At 43.3% G+C, this 15677-nt stretch overlaps 1 protein-coding gene across 8 annotated transcripts in view; it reads left to right on the forward strand.

Moving 5' to 3' along the window:
* The window catches only part of FHOD3 (formin homology 2 domain containing 3), a 468838-nt gene that overhangs the window by 369404 nt on the left and 83757 nt on the right, over positions 1-15677 (forward strand). For 5 of the 8 annotated variants that reach the window (XM_060613641.3, XM_060613642.3, XM_060613646.3 and 2 more), the window contains 3 exons: positions 2321-2455; positions 6627-6677; positions 12628-12842. In XM_060613641.3, the coding sequence (XP_060469624.2) occupies positions 2321-2455; positions 6627-6677; positions 12628-12842 (401 nt within the window). The remainder of the gene's footprint in view (positions 1-2320; positions 2456-6626; positions 6678-12627; positions 12843-15677) is intronic. The other 3 variants (XM_060613644.3, XM_060613650.3, XM_060613643.3) reach the window with 2 other exon arrangements.

Genomic DNA, 15677 nt, shown 5'->3' on the forward strand with positions numbered 1-15677 from the left:
TATCAATTTTTAAAATTTATCTTATTCCAGCTCATTTACACTGTTGAGAGGAGGGTAGCCCATATGAAACCAATTTTTGGCATTTATTTATGAGCTTTGTGGCAGGATTGGTGGTCTCTCTATTTGAGAAGAATGTGTTTTCTCCACTTTGGGACAGTAGGTATATATGCTCATTTGTTAAACTTATTAATCAGGTTGAAACAACCTGTTATGTCCGTAAAAATTTGTCAGTCACTGCGTGAGAGGTACAGTAAACCTGAACACTCTATGGATTAGATTTAGCCTCACATGACAGAAAAAAATAAATAACAGCTTAAGAAAGATAGTCCAGATTTCATTTATATGAAGGAGAACTCACATTCTATCCATGCCCACGTGTCCAGGGCTGATGAAGTAGCTCCCGAGAAAGCCTGGAATATGGGATTTGGTCACTCCCTTCCTGTAGCCGGCAGGAATGGTGGCTTCTTCCCTCTGCTTCTGACTGACAGCCAGAGGCAGTTCCACGTTGCTAAGGAGGATGGCTGTGGGACTTATGGCCGAATGTGAGTGATACCAGAGTCCCATCTTTCTCCCGCACTAAGGAACCTTGTGTTCCCCACCAGGCAGGCATATTTTCACTGGATTCAAGTAGGATTTCATCCCACCTATATTTCAGCAATATTTATATCTTAGTTTTAGAATTTTTTTCAACAAATGAAGGCCTCATTGTCCATACAGATTTGTCCAGAGGTCCAACAGACCCCTCTTCCCGGTGAACTCCCTTTTGCATTTTTCATGAGTTTACATAATTTTTTCTTTTCCCACCCATTCTCGTGACTTAACATTTCCTGTGATTCCCACCACGCTGATCCCTCACTGAGGCCTCTTGCAGCCAGTTGTCCCCATGATGCCATCTTCAGTGAACAGTCCATATTGAGTGGTATCACCAGCAGTCAAGTCCTTTGAACATGCTGTATGTCCTTGGATGCTTCTTGACGTAGAATAAGATTTCTTTATTTTCAGTCAGATTTCAGACCAGTATTGTCTTTTTTTCTTCATCTGTTATCTTAGCACTTGTTTTAAGATGACACAATTATTTTGAGGTATATCAAGAAGCTGGTATATGGTAAAATATTTTTAGCGTATGTAAAATAGAAAACAGTTCTAGATTGAATGTTGATTCTATAACGTCTTTCCATAGATCAAGTTTAAAATGCATGTGTATCTCCAAACTGGTGCAGCCACTCTGGAAAACAGTATGGAGTGTCCCTCAAAAAATTAAAAATAGAACTTCCCTACAACCCAGCTATTGCACTACTAGGTATTTAACCAAAGGATACCAAAATGCTGATTCGAAGGGGCACATGCACCCCAGTGTTTATAGCAGCACTATTGACAATAGCCAAATTATGGAAAGAGTCCAAATGTCCATCGACTGATGAATGGATAAAGATGTAATGTGTGTGTATAATATAATATACATAATGTGTGTGTATAGGTGTGTATATTGTGTGTGTGTGTGTGTGTATATATATATATATGTATATGTATACACACATATATATAATGGAATATTTTTGGTGATCAAAAAGAATGAAATCTTGTCATTTGCAATAACGTGGGTGGAACTAGAGTATATTATGCTAAGCCAAATAAGTCAGAGAAAGACAAATATCATATGATTTCACTCATGTGAAATTTAAGAAAACATGAACATAGGGGAAGGGGAGCAAAAATAAGATAAAAAGAGAGGGAGGCAAACCATAAGAGACTCTTAAATACAGAGAACAAACTGAGGGTTGCTGGAGGGGAGGTGGGTCGGGGGATGTGCTAAATGGGTGATGAGAATTAAGGAAGGCACTTGGGATGAGCACTGGGTGTTGTATGTAAGTGATGAATCGCTAAATTCTACTCCTGAAGTCATGATTACACTGTATGTTAACTTGGATTTAATTAAAAAAAAAAAAAAAAAAAGAACCTCTACAAAAAACTGTGTGTGTATCTCTCTCTAGAGAGAGAAAGGGAGTGGGAGAGAGGATGAATCTGTATTTATGAGAATTCTTTTTGGTAATAACAGCACCTATTATTGATGACTGCTTATGTGCCAGGCATGGTGCTTAGCATTGTATGCACATTAGTACCTTCTTCTCCTCCTGGCGCACGAGGCAGGCTACTTACCTCCATTTACAGATGAAGATCTGAGACGCTCAGTAATTTCCCCCCAGCAATACCTAGGTACCAGCGGACTGGACCCTCACTCGAAACCGAAGTCTGGCTGGTTCCTACTTGGGTACTTTGAATCACAGGCCAAGCCACTAAAACATTAACTCTGTATCTTTAGGTCTTCACTGAGTGGTCTTCTCACATCATCCTTTAGGCAGCATCAAGAGTCATTGGCAGCAGAGAGAGAGAGGCGGCGGCAGGAGAGAGAAGAAAGGTTGCAGAGAATAGAACGGGAAGAAAGGAACAAATTCAAGTAAGAGGAATTTCAAGACTCTCTAAATAATGGAAAATTGAAGCGCATGCCTTCGTGCTCTGTATGATGAATACTGGTGTGAAGGGTTCGATAGTAATATGTTTGCTTTAGATTCTGTCTCTGTTTTTAAGGAACTGTAAGACATTCCTGAAACGGACTAGCTCTGGCTTGTTATGGCCGTTTCCCTCTAACCATATGGCAGGAAGCACAGAAAGCCAGCCAAATACAATTAGGAGCTTGTGTATTTTTGGGGCCTCCATTATCTAAAACGGTCTTATCCAGGCCTTCCTGAAGACAGAGAGCCTAATTGTCTTAATTTGTCATTTCCCCCTAAAGCTACTCATGTTTTATTCATATTCCATTAGATGCCAAAAGAAAATGCATTTCCCACTTTCTGCTTTGCTCCTTGCTCCCTGTTGCAATCTTCAATGTATTTTTTTAAACAATAATCTCTCTTCCTATGGAGGAGAAAGCCATTCTGCCGATTACTCCCAGCCCATTATCCCACTGATCTCTTTGGTCTCCATCCAGCTCCCAGGCTGTGTTCCAGTCTCAGCCTGTCTGCCCCAGCTGAGTTCAATGTCACTCCGTTTCTCCTCCAGCCTGTGCACCTGTTCTCACCAACCTCCTGGTCAACCTTCTTCCACTTCTCCTCCTCCCCGCCAGCTTCGTGCTGTGCAGTGCTCTATGCAGAACACTTGCTGAGACCATCCTTACACATTTCGTTCCTTCTGCTCTTTTCTCGCATCCTCTCCCCCTCTTCATCGCTGCCTTTGTCACCGGCACAGTCATTGCTCCTAGACCTTCTGTGTTCTTTCTTGCTTTCATTTCTCACCCCATCTTCACTTCCTGTTTCATCAGTTTAGTTTCTTTGGCAAACAGTATCCCCTTTCAATGACTCCCATTTAAACCCACAAAGAATATAAAGCAGTGTCAATAAGGATTTATAGGTTCTGTTACATTTTTCCAGAACCCAGGTAAGTATGAAATGGTCAAAATAGAAGCTGAGTTGTAAAGTTGCCTTAACTATAATTCACTAATACATGGCAACAAATATCCCAAGTCTGTGAGTGAAACGCTAATCTTGGCTTTTGTAAGGCTGGGTTAGTGGCTGGCACGAAGTCAACTTAACATCATTCCTCCACTGTGATTGCATAGCAGACCCTGAACTGTCGGACTTTTACCAAATTATATGTGGAAATGCCCGACCTGTATGCACCATTTCTCATGAGGTAACTCTGTGAGTCATCACTTCTGGAAAGACCAATTTGTAAAACCACTGGAACAGGTGAAATCCTTCCTGATCAGGGCTTTCTGAGAGTTTGCATAGTTTGCCACCAAATAGCAGCGGCGAATCTGACTGAAACACACAGATTCAGAGGATAGTTTGCACGTACAAGGATTTGGGCTGAAAACCTACTAAAACAGGGTGTCAGTTCAGGGGAAGATGGAGTCGGCACACTCCCTCCCATCTCTTCTGTGCCACTGAGTGCCACCCGAAGCCGTGGACAGACACACAGAGCTCTGAAGACTCTGGATTGTAAAAGGGAGCCAGTGAACTGGGGACAGAGGCTAGCATTCAGAGTTCCAAACCAGCGAGAGTTTACCCTTTTCTTTCCTCTTCATCACCTGGCATGTCCTCAGAGGTACCCCCAAACCCAGAAGTGCATACCAAGCGTGAACTGAAGGAGCTCTAAGAGAAGGCCTCTCTTTCTGAACTCAGGAGCAGAAAACGGAGTTCCTAAGAGTCAGAGACTGGAGAAATGTCCTGTATTTTCCTATTTTTTTCCCTTCTTCCCTACCCCAGTCTCCAAGCTGTATTATTACCGAAGCGCAATGATGGCAGCAGTGTCCAGGCAGGTGCCTGAAACTCTGAGGGAGGGCACCCCTCCTCTGACCAAAGGAGCTGTGGCTCCAAGAGCACTAGGCAAATCGCCCTCGTTCTCTCTGCGTCCTGCTGTGCTGCCCTGGGTGCAGACGGAGTTACTCAAAGTATGCACCAGAGCATGGAAAATAAAGCCCAAACTTTCTGGCTACAGGGCCAAGAGTGGAGACCCGAGGAAGTCGAGAAATTATAGGAAAGTCACAGAGGGTAGAGAAATTAAGAGAGTATTCTGGGTTCATCTCCCAATTGTGCACATGTGGCTCAGAACTTCCAGAGCATACCACAGACTTTGAGAACTAAATTCAGAGTGGACCGCCACTCAAGGTCCAGGACTGGCTACTGGGTGGTGCACACAAGGGCTCAATTTGAATAGCATTAAAAATATTTGAAAGCTGAGCTAATATTGGAGCCAGTGTCAGAACTGGCAGGCTGGACTTAACCCAGTTGATTGCCTGCTTAAGGAAAATAAGATTCTTCATAGAATTCAAGGAAGACCCAGAGTCTCATTTCAAGATATTCAAAATGTTCTGGATGCAATCCAGTGTAACGTGTCACACAAAAAAAAACCACGAGGATCTTAAAGGGGAAAGAAAATCAAAATGTGCTAACTGCAAAAGGACATAGATGTTATTATCAGACAAAGACTGTAAAGGAGCTACTATAAACATGTCCTAAGAAGTAAGGGCAAATACTTTTGAAACAAGTGAAAAAATAAGTCTCTGTAAAGAAATAGAAGCTGTAAAGAAGAACCAAGTGGAAATACATATAGCACTGAAAAATGCAGTAATCAAAATAAAAAATTCACTGGATGGAATCAATGGCAGAATGGAGATGAGAGAAAAGTCAGTAAACTTGAAGGTAGAACAACAGAAATTATCCAGTTTAAAAAATGAAGCATAACATTGGGAAAAAAACATAGTGTATCAGGGACCTATAGAACAGTAACAAAATGCCTTGCATTCATATCATTGAAGCCCCAGAAGAATAGGACAAGAGCGCATTGTAACAAATACTAAGCTGTACATTCATATGCTTGTGTGTCTAGGTAGAGACCGTGCTTGTAACTATCCACTATTTGCTTTTCATCCCGAGTGGGTCTCACTTCCCATGTAAGACACAGATCCTGGAAAAAAGAACCCTGTCCAAGAAGGAGTGCTGGTCAATCGTCAGGACAGACCACATACAACTATTAATTATGATGACTGTAGTTCCAGCCTGAAAGTCTGAGGATGTGAATGAAACGAATTTCAAAAAAGGAAATAGTAATTCAGCCATTTATTGATTTAAGTTATTCGTACTTCTTTTGTTTTTTTCCCTTGGAGAGCATCCTTACCTGTTCTTATTTTTGTTGAATATGATCTTAAGATTCCTGGGGTATGGGACATATTATTTCTAATGTGGAAGGTGATGAGGATGAGTGCTCGTAAATGATAACAAATCTGGGTCTTTGTTTCTTTTTCTCCGTCTCCTAAGCTGCTTTAGTTGCTTTGACCTACTGTCCCTTTATATCCTGTTACCAGTGCATGGTGGGGGGGAGGGGGGCGGGTAGAATACTTAAGCTACATTGTGACGTCCAGTTTAGGAAGCCACGAAGTCATAATTTTTCAGAAAAATAAGTGGTCCACTGAGAAGTTGCTGATCCTAAGTCTTAAACTTAGATTCAAGCTGGAATCTCATCAGCAGGAGCAGAGCAACAAACGTGGGAAGTGGACAAAGTTGGGCATCTCACGAGTGCAGACAAGAGAATGTACAAAGCAAGAGTTTCCCATGATCCCTGCGTAGGAATGGAGAGGAAGAATCCTGCACTGAGGCATGAATGTCCAAACTGCAGAGTGCAACACAAAATGGCCTAGACACCTGGACCCACCTAGATTTAATCCTTGAGATGAAAATTGTGGAGCTAGCAGGACTTGACTGGACGTTAATCATCTCTGAAAGCTATTGCTTGCTTGCAGTTGCGTATTTTATTTATGTATTGTTTCACCTTTTAAAAACCTTTTTTGTCTCCTCTCTCACCCATATACCTAAATTCTTCTTTCTTTAACTTGTAGGATTTCCCATGTTTTCATCCCTGTGATTCGATAGGAAATCCATTGTATTTAGTAGTTTGAAAGGGTAGCCTTTATATATATATATATATATTTTTTTTTTTAATCCAGCACAACCACTTTCCATTTCTGAGGCAACAGTCTTTCGTGAAACACTAATAATTTCTTGGCAATTTCATGAGCATCTAATTCTGTTCTTTTCCTTCCCTATTTTGTTTCTTCTGCATATTTCTGTTAGCCGAGAGTATTTAGACAAAAGAGAGGAGCAAAGACAAGCAAGAGAAGAAAGGTTTGTATATATTTTCTTTCCCATTGTAACCAAATGGCACTTGACTTTGCACTCTTAACCAAGCATGCTAAGGGAATTGTTAATTAAAATAGCTCACTCAAGTCACCTAAGACTTTGGGTAACTGGTATTTTGTGGAATAGGATGCCCTAGTTATCTACGTTTTCCAAGAAAGTACAGACTTAGTAATTAGTGCCATTGTGGTGTGAAATGTATTGTTCCTCCATACTCTTCACCAAATGAGGACGTTAGGTTAGCATACTGACATATGGTATATATTTTAAATACCCTGCACGACCACTGCTGAGTCTGGGCTACGTGTCCCTACTGTGTGCTTCCAGGTCACGCATTCCTTTAACAAATATTTGAACACACAAACCATGCCAGGCGCTGGCTGAGGTGCCAGACATTCCTGAGACTCGTACACGATGTGCCTGATCACTTACTTTGTCTCCCTACTGAACTATACTCAGTTCTTGGATGGCAGGAACCATGTCTTGTTTTCCTGGTTGTCCCAGTGCCCTCCGCAGTGCTTGGCACATAGTAGGCACTTAGGAAGGAGGTATGTTAAAGGAGCAAATGAACCAACAGCTTTACTTAAAATACTTAAGCTGTAAGCTATTTTATTTTTTCAAATCATGGCAACATGATTTGAATACCACTAAAATATAGAAAGTGAATATATTCCGTGTCTAATAAACTTAGGTCACCAAAAGAAACCGTTTTTTGGAAGTAAACCAGCAAAAGGCAAGTTTTTACCCTGTAGCACTGTAGCCTGCAGTTATTCCCTCTACCACCAGATGGCGATACTACATGGAGCAATGGAAAGGCTGATTTTCCTGCTAGAGCCAGTTGGGAACCTCACAATCTGAACTATGCCAATAAGTGGAACTTTGCTGAGTTTTCTTAGACACCTTCAGCTAAATAGTTCAAGACAGTCTGAGGACAAGAAAAGTGCAGTCTGTCTGTGTTCAATTAAAAAATTAGATGCTTAGGTCAGCCTTATAAACAAAACTATGGCATTGCTTTAATTCCAGTGTTTTATTAGATTATTGCCACCATAATAACCAGTGGTGGCCAGCAAATTTAGAGTGGAAGAAATAAGAAACTTCTATTTCTCTAATTAATACCTGTTTTTGACATTGGGGGCATAGACTTTGACTGAAAATGCTGTCGACTTCATGTCCAGGCTTAAGAAACCAAATTTTATTTTAGTTTTTAGCTTTCCCTCCAGATTCTGCATTTTTTTTTTAACTTTGGACAGTTTGACTGTTATGTTCTGTCTCCACAAGCAAGGCTTTAAGGCTTCTGAGAAGATCTCAAGGTCCAGACTGACCTCAAAATTGTCCCAAACCACTGAAGTCTACCCCTTTCTGGATAGCAATCACTGATTTTTTTCACCAAAGCATAGCATCACTTAGGCCTGGAAGACCTGTGCAGAGAGAGAGGTGTTTGCCACTCCTCTCCTGTCACCTCTTGTTCTGACCTCAGTCCTTGCCCTATGTCACCCATCTGCCTGGGGCTTCTTCGCTGGTGCAGGAGTGGCCTCTCCGTGGCCTCATGTGGACCCCATCTCTGTTTACATGGAGGATTGTGGAAGCAGCCAGGAATTTCCCTTTAGTTTGGACCAGCCACTTTTCTTGATTAGTTTGCTTCTTGAATTACCTGGTGAAGATGGGAGAGAGGGTATAAACTTTTCCCCTGTTTGGAAAGCTGTTGGGTTCCTGGCAGACCAGGAATAGATAAGATTTCCAAGTATAATGGGATTCAGAAATGGATGGGGTAACTGGAGATCAGAGGTGGAAAGAGCTTCAGAAGTAAGGAAGAGGGCTCCATCTAGAAACTCTTCAAGGTAGACCCAGGTGTGTTTGTTGGGTCCCATGTCTCTTACTCTAAATGCAGTGACTCAGATAAAAATGGCCAGAATCACAGCAGATGGTTTTTTAAGGTTTGTGTCATCCAGTGTAGCAAGATGAGTGTGGTTTTGCTATTTTGAAGTGTAAAGGCTATCCAGTCACATTTGATTTCATTTTGATTTATTTTGTATTATCTCATTCCAGCATTTGAGGCAAACTAGTTTATGGACAATGGTGCAGATCCAGAGTAAGATTCTGGTGAGGTGCTGCTTCTTCTTTAACATTAGAAGAAAGGCTTTATCTGATCATGATTCAGTGACATTCACAAATAATTTTTTTTTAACGTTTATTTATTTTTGAGACAGAGACAGAGCATGAACAGGGGAGGGGCAGAGAGAGAGGGAGACACAGAATCTGAAACAGGCTCCAGGCTCTGAGCAGTCAGCACAGAGCCCGACGTGGGGGCTCAAACTCACAGACCACAAGATCATAACCTGAGCCGAAGTCGAACGCTTAACCGACTGAGCCACCCAGGCGCCCCTCACAAAAAATTTTTTAAGGGAATAGTAAGGAATGAGATCCAGGCTGAGGCTGGGGGTGGGGTTGGGGTGGGGTCAGGGCAAGGATTTGTCTCAGGGGGATGGCATAGGAAATGCCTATGGCAGGCAGGGGCTATGGGAAAGAGTGCAAGGGGAAGGTCAGGACTAGGCTAGGATTTGGGAAATTATGCATGAAAGTGATCAATGAAGCAGTAAGAGAGGATTCTGAGCATTGCTTAACTGGTCTGAGGACAGAATAGAACTTGGAAGGAGTCAGATTTTGGTTTAATGTAAGGAAGAGTTCCCAAGTAGAAGAGTGGCAGGAAAAGTTATCAGTAAGTAGGTTTAGTTAATGTAAAATCAAACAGAGTTTCTATAGGGCCCTGGGGAACGAGATCCAAGCCCGTATATGTTCCCTCGGCTGAAATACTAGCCCTGCAGCCCACCACGTTGGTGGATGTGTGAATTCATTCAAAAGGTTTGTTTGCCTATCTCTCCCACTGAACTGTGAGCTCCACGGGGCGGGGGGGAGGGGGTGTTTATTATTAAATCTCTAGTACCTGCTGCAGCACTTAGCACATGACAGGCACTCAACAAATGTTCAATAAATAATGAAAAGATGAATGAATAAACAAAAGATATGAGCAGAGATGGGATAAATGGGAGTGTTGAGGTGAAAGTAGGAAAGGTGAAAAGTCTTTTCTTAAGGCTGTGGCCTGTGGATAGAAAACCCAGTGCTTTGCATACAGGAAGCTTTAGGAGACTCTCAGCTGGGGGTTGTGTTGCAAAGCCACAGGGACATAGGACCCTCGACCCTCATCTCATTTCATGGGCTGCTGGGCTCCTGGGGGAGTAGGTACTGTTGGGCCCCTAAGTGCACTTAGAGTCTGTCTGTAAGACAAGGTTGTGATATAGAGCAAGCTTCCTCCCCAGGAACTGCCAGAGGTTGACATGGGTCAGGAGAGGTTGCTAAGCTGTGAACCTCTAAATGCCCGGTGGCCTGGCTCTTCCCAGGCATGCCAGTCTCCCCTCACCACTCCGGCCCATTGCAGATGGCCACTGGCACTGCTTTTTCCACAAAGATTTACTATTGACCTTGATGCCCCTCCCCCATCCCTGCCATATCTTAAAGTCTTTATAACTGTGGCAAAATACACAGAAGATCAAGTTTACCATTTTAAGCGTGCAATTCAGTAGTGTTAGGTACGTTCACATTGTTGTGTGGCCTGTCTCTGGCATTCGTTTCATCTTGTAAAAGAAACTTTACACCCATCAAACAAGTCCTCAGGCCCTCTCCCCTGCCATTTTTGTCTACCAGATAAACATCCTCGGGAGAATTCCTATGAAATCCTTGACTCTTCCCATGTCCCCCAGATCCTTGAGGATGACATCTAGGAGGTGAAGGGTGTGCAGGAAGCCTTGGAGTCGTATCCACACTCTGAAGGAATAACCCCTGGAGTCCCCCAGAAAGTGAAGTGAACTCTCTGCCCGCACATACCTGCCGGTCTGGCTGCCCACGGAGAAGGGTACCAAGAGGCCAGGGCCAGGGCTGGATCACCTGAAATGAAGGTCATAAATGGGTTGTCCTCTTGGCCTGAAGCCTTGGACCTATACAGGTCCCCTTGATTGCACACCCTCCCTTGCCTGCCCGTTTCTCCTGTCACAGAAGGCTCGGACTCAGCGTGGGGATGCCTCACAAGCTCCTCCTGGGCTCACGGCATTCCTGGCCTCGACCGTGCCACCATCTCGTTTAGAACATGCCTCCTGTTGGGATTCTGACTCTTGCCTTCAAGGTCACTTTCTTCCAAGATTCCATAGCCAGGTGGTTTTCCTTGCTGGTCCAGATTAAGTTCAGAAATACCTTCCTTTTGTCACCTCTCCTACCTTTTGAGAGGTGACATTGCTGACAAGAGAAGTCCAGAGTTCCTTCGCCCCGTAACCGTAAGGCTCTCCAAACCTCGCCCAGACATATGTGTATGCAGACCCCTCACGCATTTTTTCTCAGAGATTCACCATGAAAGTAAGCTCCCTCCCTAAGAAGTTGAAATAGATGCGTCGGCCACCCTCGGCCCCCGCTGCTGCGGGTAGACCCCTGCAGCAAGGTGCCGCCTTGCGGGTTCCTCACCGCATGCCTTGCCTGCTTCCCCTGGGCCCGGCAAGTGCAAGGTGCCAAGGGAAAGAACAAAGGATGGTAATCTTCTGTTCTCAGAAATCCTATTATCTGCTTGTTGAGAACAGACACACACATGTGAAAAGATGACTAAATATGCCAGGCAGTAAATGTAAAATGCCATCTGAGTTGAATGGACTACATATCCGACATGAGTTCAGAGGCAAGGCTAAGATCACTTCCAGCTGTGGTGGTCAAGGCAGGCTTCGCAGAGGGAGACACGCGTGCGAGCCCGGCCTGCGGGGCAGATTGCCTCGGGCCTGGCAGGGAGCAGGGGTCCCTGTGGCAGACGTTGGGGAGCCACGCCCACATTAAGGATGCATGAAGAAATGCATGCTTTTTAAATGCATCCTTTTTAAGGGTTTCATATATATGCTCTGCCTTTCTTGGGCGCGTGAATCCGGAATGCCATGTGTGGTGGGGGCTTTGGTGGGCTAGGGTTGGGGGGGCCTGCCCACCGGGAGGGACTGAAGAAGCAGTGAATCCCGATGGATCTGAGTGATGGTCTTGAATAACCTGTCTCAAAGTTTAGTGGTTGGTGAGACAGAAACCTGCTACAGCTGAATTCATAAATTCACTTCTGAACAAATAATGGTGGGTAAAATTAGCAGACATCTGGAAGAGGCACATATTTCAAAGTTATTTTGGTCTGATCTATAAAGCACACTATGAGGAATATGATTGGTAGCTGGTCTTAATAAACAGTTAGTGGGTTCTGCCTGCCTGAAATGCAAAACAGATGTATCTTTGTTCTTTTAAACTGACTTTGATGAATAAACTATATGTGACGTCAGGTCCAAGCTATTGGATGTCTGAGTCCTACTCAGAAATATTTTAGAATATAAAAAAGTTTCCATGGTCGACACTGGGAGAACAAAGCGAATTCCAGTCGCGTTGCTGTTAGCATTGAAGCAGGTTCAGAAATTCAGAGAGGCCTCCGTCCAGCAACCCCTTTCGGTATTTTGGGGGCATTGTTTCTCTCCCCCACACCGAGGCGCCCTCCCATTTCACAGCTGCAAGCTCTGAGTGCGTGTGGTTTTCAGCTGTCACTGTTGGGGCTTTGTAATGGGCATTATTGCTGTTTTGCTTATTTGTACACATTTCCTAAAAGAGCAAAGTAGGATTCTGCAGCAGTGATCCAGTCTCTGGAGACTGTGTGATGTTGCCATTTCTCCCAATTTGTTTGGTTATGAATGATGCGGGGATTTTAATCATTAGCATCTTGGCTTTGCTGGCTGTTTTTGGCAGACTGGTCCTCCAGCCAGCCCTGTGCTGTGCTCTGTGCATCAGGAAACCAGCTCACTCTGCAGGTGTTTCATCCATAAACAAGCATCGGCCACGGGCTCCTCTTTGTTTTTACGGAAACCCTTTGGAATTTAACTTTCAGATACAAATACTTGGAGCAGTTGGCAGCCGAGGCGCACGAGAGAGAAGTGAGAAGCCGGAGCGCGAGCCGGGGCAGAGGTGACCTCTCCTTGGACCTGACCTCCCCGGCGGCCCCTGCCTCCCCCACCCCTCTGAGCCATAGCTCTCCTTCTCTAGACTCACAAGAGGCTCTCGCGGCATCATCCTCTTCTCTGGGAACACCTCAGCATCCCCAAGGTGAGTGCTGGGAGAGCAGAGGGAAATTAATGTTAGGCTTCTGGGAAGTAGGAACCATTACTACATGCAAACTAGTACTGAGGGGCAACTAAGGGTAAACTCAGGGCGACTTCACTGCACTGATAAATTAGATGCCTTGAGAGCCACTTCTGTTAAAGCAGAATTGTGTATAATGGTTGTCAATGCATGGTCATTGAGAAGGGAGAATATTAAAAATAAGGCTTACTTTGCCATTTCTTTCTAAATCACAGGGTATTAACTTAGTACCCTGTAATTTGGACATTATTTATTTATTGGGTCTGCCCAATAAAGTGACCACTTTAAAATGTTCTTACCCTAGGAATTGTCGGTCTGTTTTAAATTAAACTGATGGAGAATAAAATTAATCAAAGCCAGCAGAAAAAAAAAATGTGGATCTGGTGGAAATAGAAATGTTGAAGAAGAAAAAAAGGAATATAGTAACGATTACTGGCACGTGGTGTGGCTGTAGATGCTTGTGTGCAGACAGAAAGGCTCTCGCTGGGGAAATTGTCTGTCATCTTAGCTTTATTTGGAGAGAAACAATATTGTACATTGCAGCCGGGGAGCATCAGCTGTTTTCCCGATTGCCCTGAGAGTGGTGGGACCGTTTTCTTTCACATTAACAGAGACGATGGGTCTTGGGCACTGGCGTCTACAGTGCGTGTTGACGAGCTTGCAGCTAGCACTGTTCAATTTAACCGAGTGTTATGGCTTGCAGCCTGACCAAGACTTAGCCAACTGAAGACAACAGAGACGCTAAACTTTTAACTCTCGGAGGGCTGACTAAATATGGCGTAAAGCTTAATTTCAACAAGGCAGGACTGCATGACCTCAGCAGAACTGGATGTAACAGAACAATCTTGTCTGTCCAATTCTCCGCTGGCTCTCCGAGCCTCAGGGCTCATTCTGCAGAAGCGGGCTGGCTTTGCCACAGCTTTCCATCATGTCCAGTTCCTGCTGGTCCCTGAGCCATGGAAGATTGTCCCAGGCAGATGGCTCGGTCATAGATGAGTAATGTCGGTCTTAAAATACTGAGACTCTGAGAATCAGGAAAACAGACTGTGCTTTGACAGCTCTGTGCTTTCCAGACCCTGCCTGGTATCCTTGCTCTATCTAAATTGTGGTATTTCCAGAGGCCATATGAAAAACATTCCCCTGCAAAGCGACGGTTCAGCACTTAATCTTGGAACTTTTAATTCTAAGAGTCTCACCCACTCTTGTTTCCAGAATGGTTGTCTAAACTGTGAAATACAGAAGGTCCCCAGGCTGAGAGAGAAGTGTCAGTATCTATAAATATCGTTTGTCCTCCAAGCTTTTAGTCTCCTTGATGTTTGTGACAAAAAGACAGTTCCTCAAGTATTTTGTCCAGCTATGATCAAACTTGAGGCTGTTCTATCCAATTAAATGGGCAGAATATTTGAAACTCCAGTAAGAACACAGAAAATACTTTTTTGGGGTATATGCAATATGTATTGGGGGGAAATAAAGTTATTTATGTATGCTTTCAGAGAGATAAAGAGTACATGTCATTTTCCTCTATGGAGAAGGGATTAGTAGAGACTGAGAGAATGTTTGGCTGAAATCACCACGCGAGCATCTGAAATAGGAATACTGGGCTTGAACTGAGACACGATTACAAATTAATGAAATAGCACTGTGTGATGTTTGGGTTGTTTAAAAAAAAAAAAAGCAGGGGTTCTTGTGGAATCTACAAGAGATGTTCATCATAGGTTAAATAATTATCCAAAGCAGTTGGAATCAGCAAAGTAATCTGATGTCTATGTCCTAATACCTAGCTGAATTATACAATTAGAAATTTTAAACGTATAAGAAGACATGCTATGAGAGGATTGTCTCTGAAAGGTGCTGAGACTTCCTTCTGACTTGGAGACCTTTGCCCTATGACAGAAGTACGATGATGGAATGACCTTTTTTTTTTTTTTTTTTTTTTTCCAGCCTAGCTTGTTATTCTTCTTTGAAACATTCTGCCAGCATCCCATTAATAATCTCTTCTTTTTTACCAGGCCCCATTTTTAAATGCTCAAAGGCATTTTTTGCTTAGCCCTAACATTTACAACGTCACAACATCTGGGGGAAGAATAAAAAAATATAATCACACATCCAGATGTTTGTCCTGCTCCAAACACCTGGCACTATGTGGTCCAAATGTGCCAGGGGTTGACTCGCTTTTTCATTCTCTCTGCTTGTGGAATCATACGATGATAATCTTCACTTTTCTGTCATGCTCTGCCCCTTCCTCCCAAATGCTACTATTTAACACCCACTCGAGCAACTGAGTAAATGGGGGAGATTGGGGGTAGAACCCACTTTTAACCGCAACCTAGCCATTTATCAGGGCATCGTGGTACCCCAGTATTTGTGGTGGTGTGCACATTAACGCCACATGATCCCTTTGCTTCTACCCTTTCCCCAATATCTGCATAAATTGCAGCCTACCTTTCAGAGTTGTATTTTCAAAGAAAAGGAAAAACAGCTATTTGTTACTGAGTTATATATATTTCAGGATTAAAGGTCACTTTATAAGTTCTTTTATTGAAACTCCTTACTTGGATTCTGGATAATTTTTAATAGCAGAAGATAGGAAAACATTAAAAACTTCTTTACCTTTGCCCTTACAAAATATATTTCAAAAGAAGGGTAAATGTTAAAAGACCAATAGCATTATGTGCTATCGAGTGAGAACTTTCAGCCAAACACCTTCCCAGCTAAATCTGCTGTAACTTTTGTATAAATTATGCCACTACCCCCACCATCAAGTCAATGTGTGCTTGAATTATTTTTCCATCTGGCCCT

This window comes from Panthera onca, chromosome D3 (assembly GCF_046562875.1).
Source record: "Panthera onca isolate mPanOnc1 chromosome D3, mPanOnc1 haplotype 2, whole genome shotgun sequence".
Classification (NCBI taxonomy): domain Eukaryota; kingdom Metazoa; phylum Chordata; class Mammalia; order Carnivora; family Felidae; genus Panthera; species Panthera onca.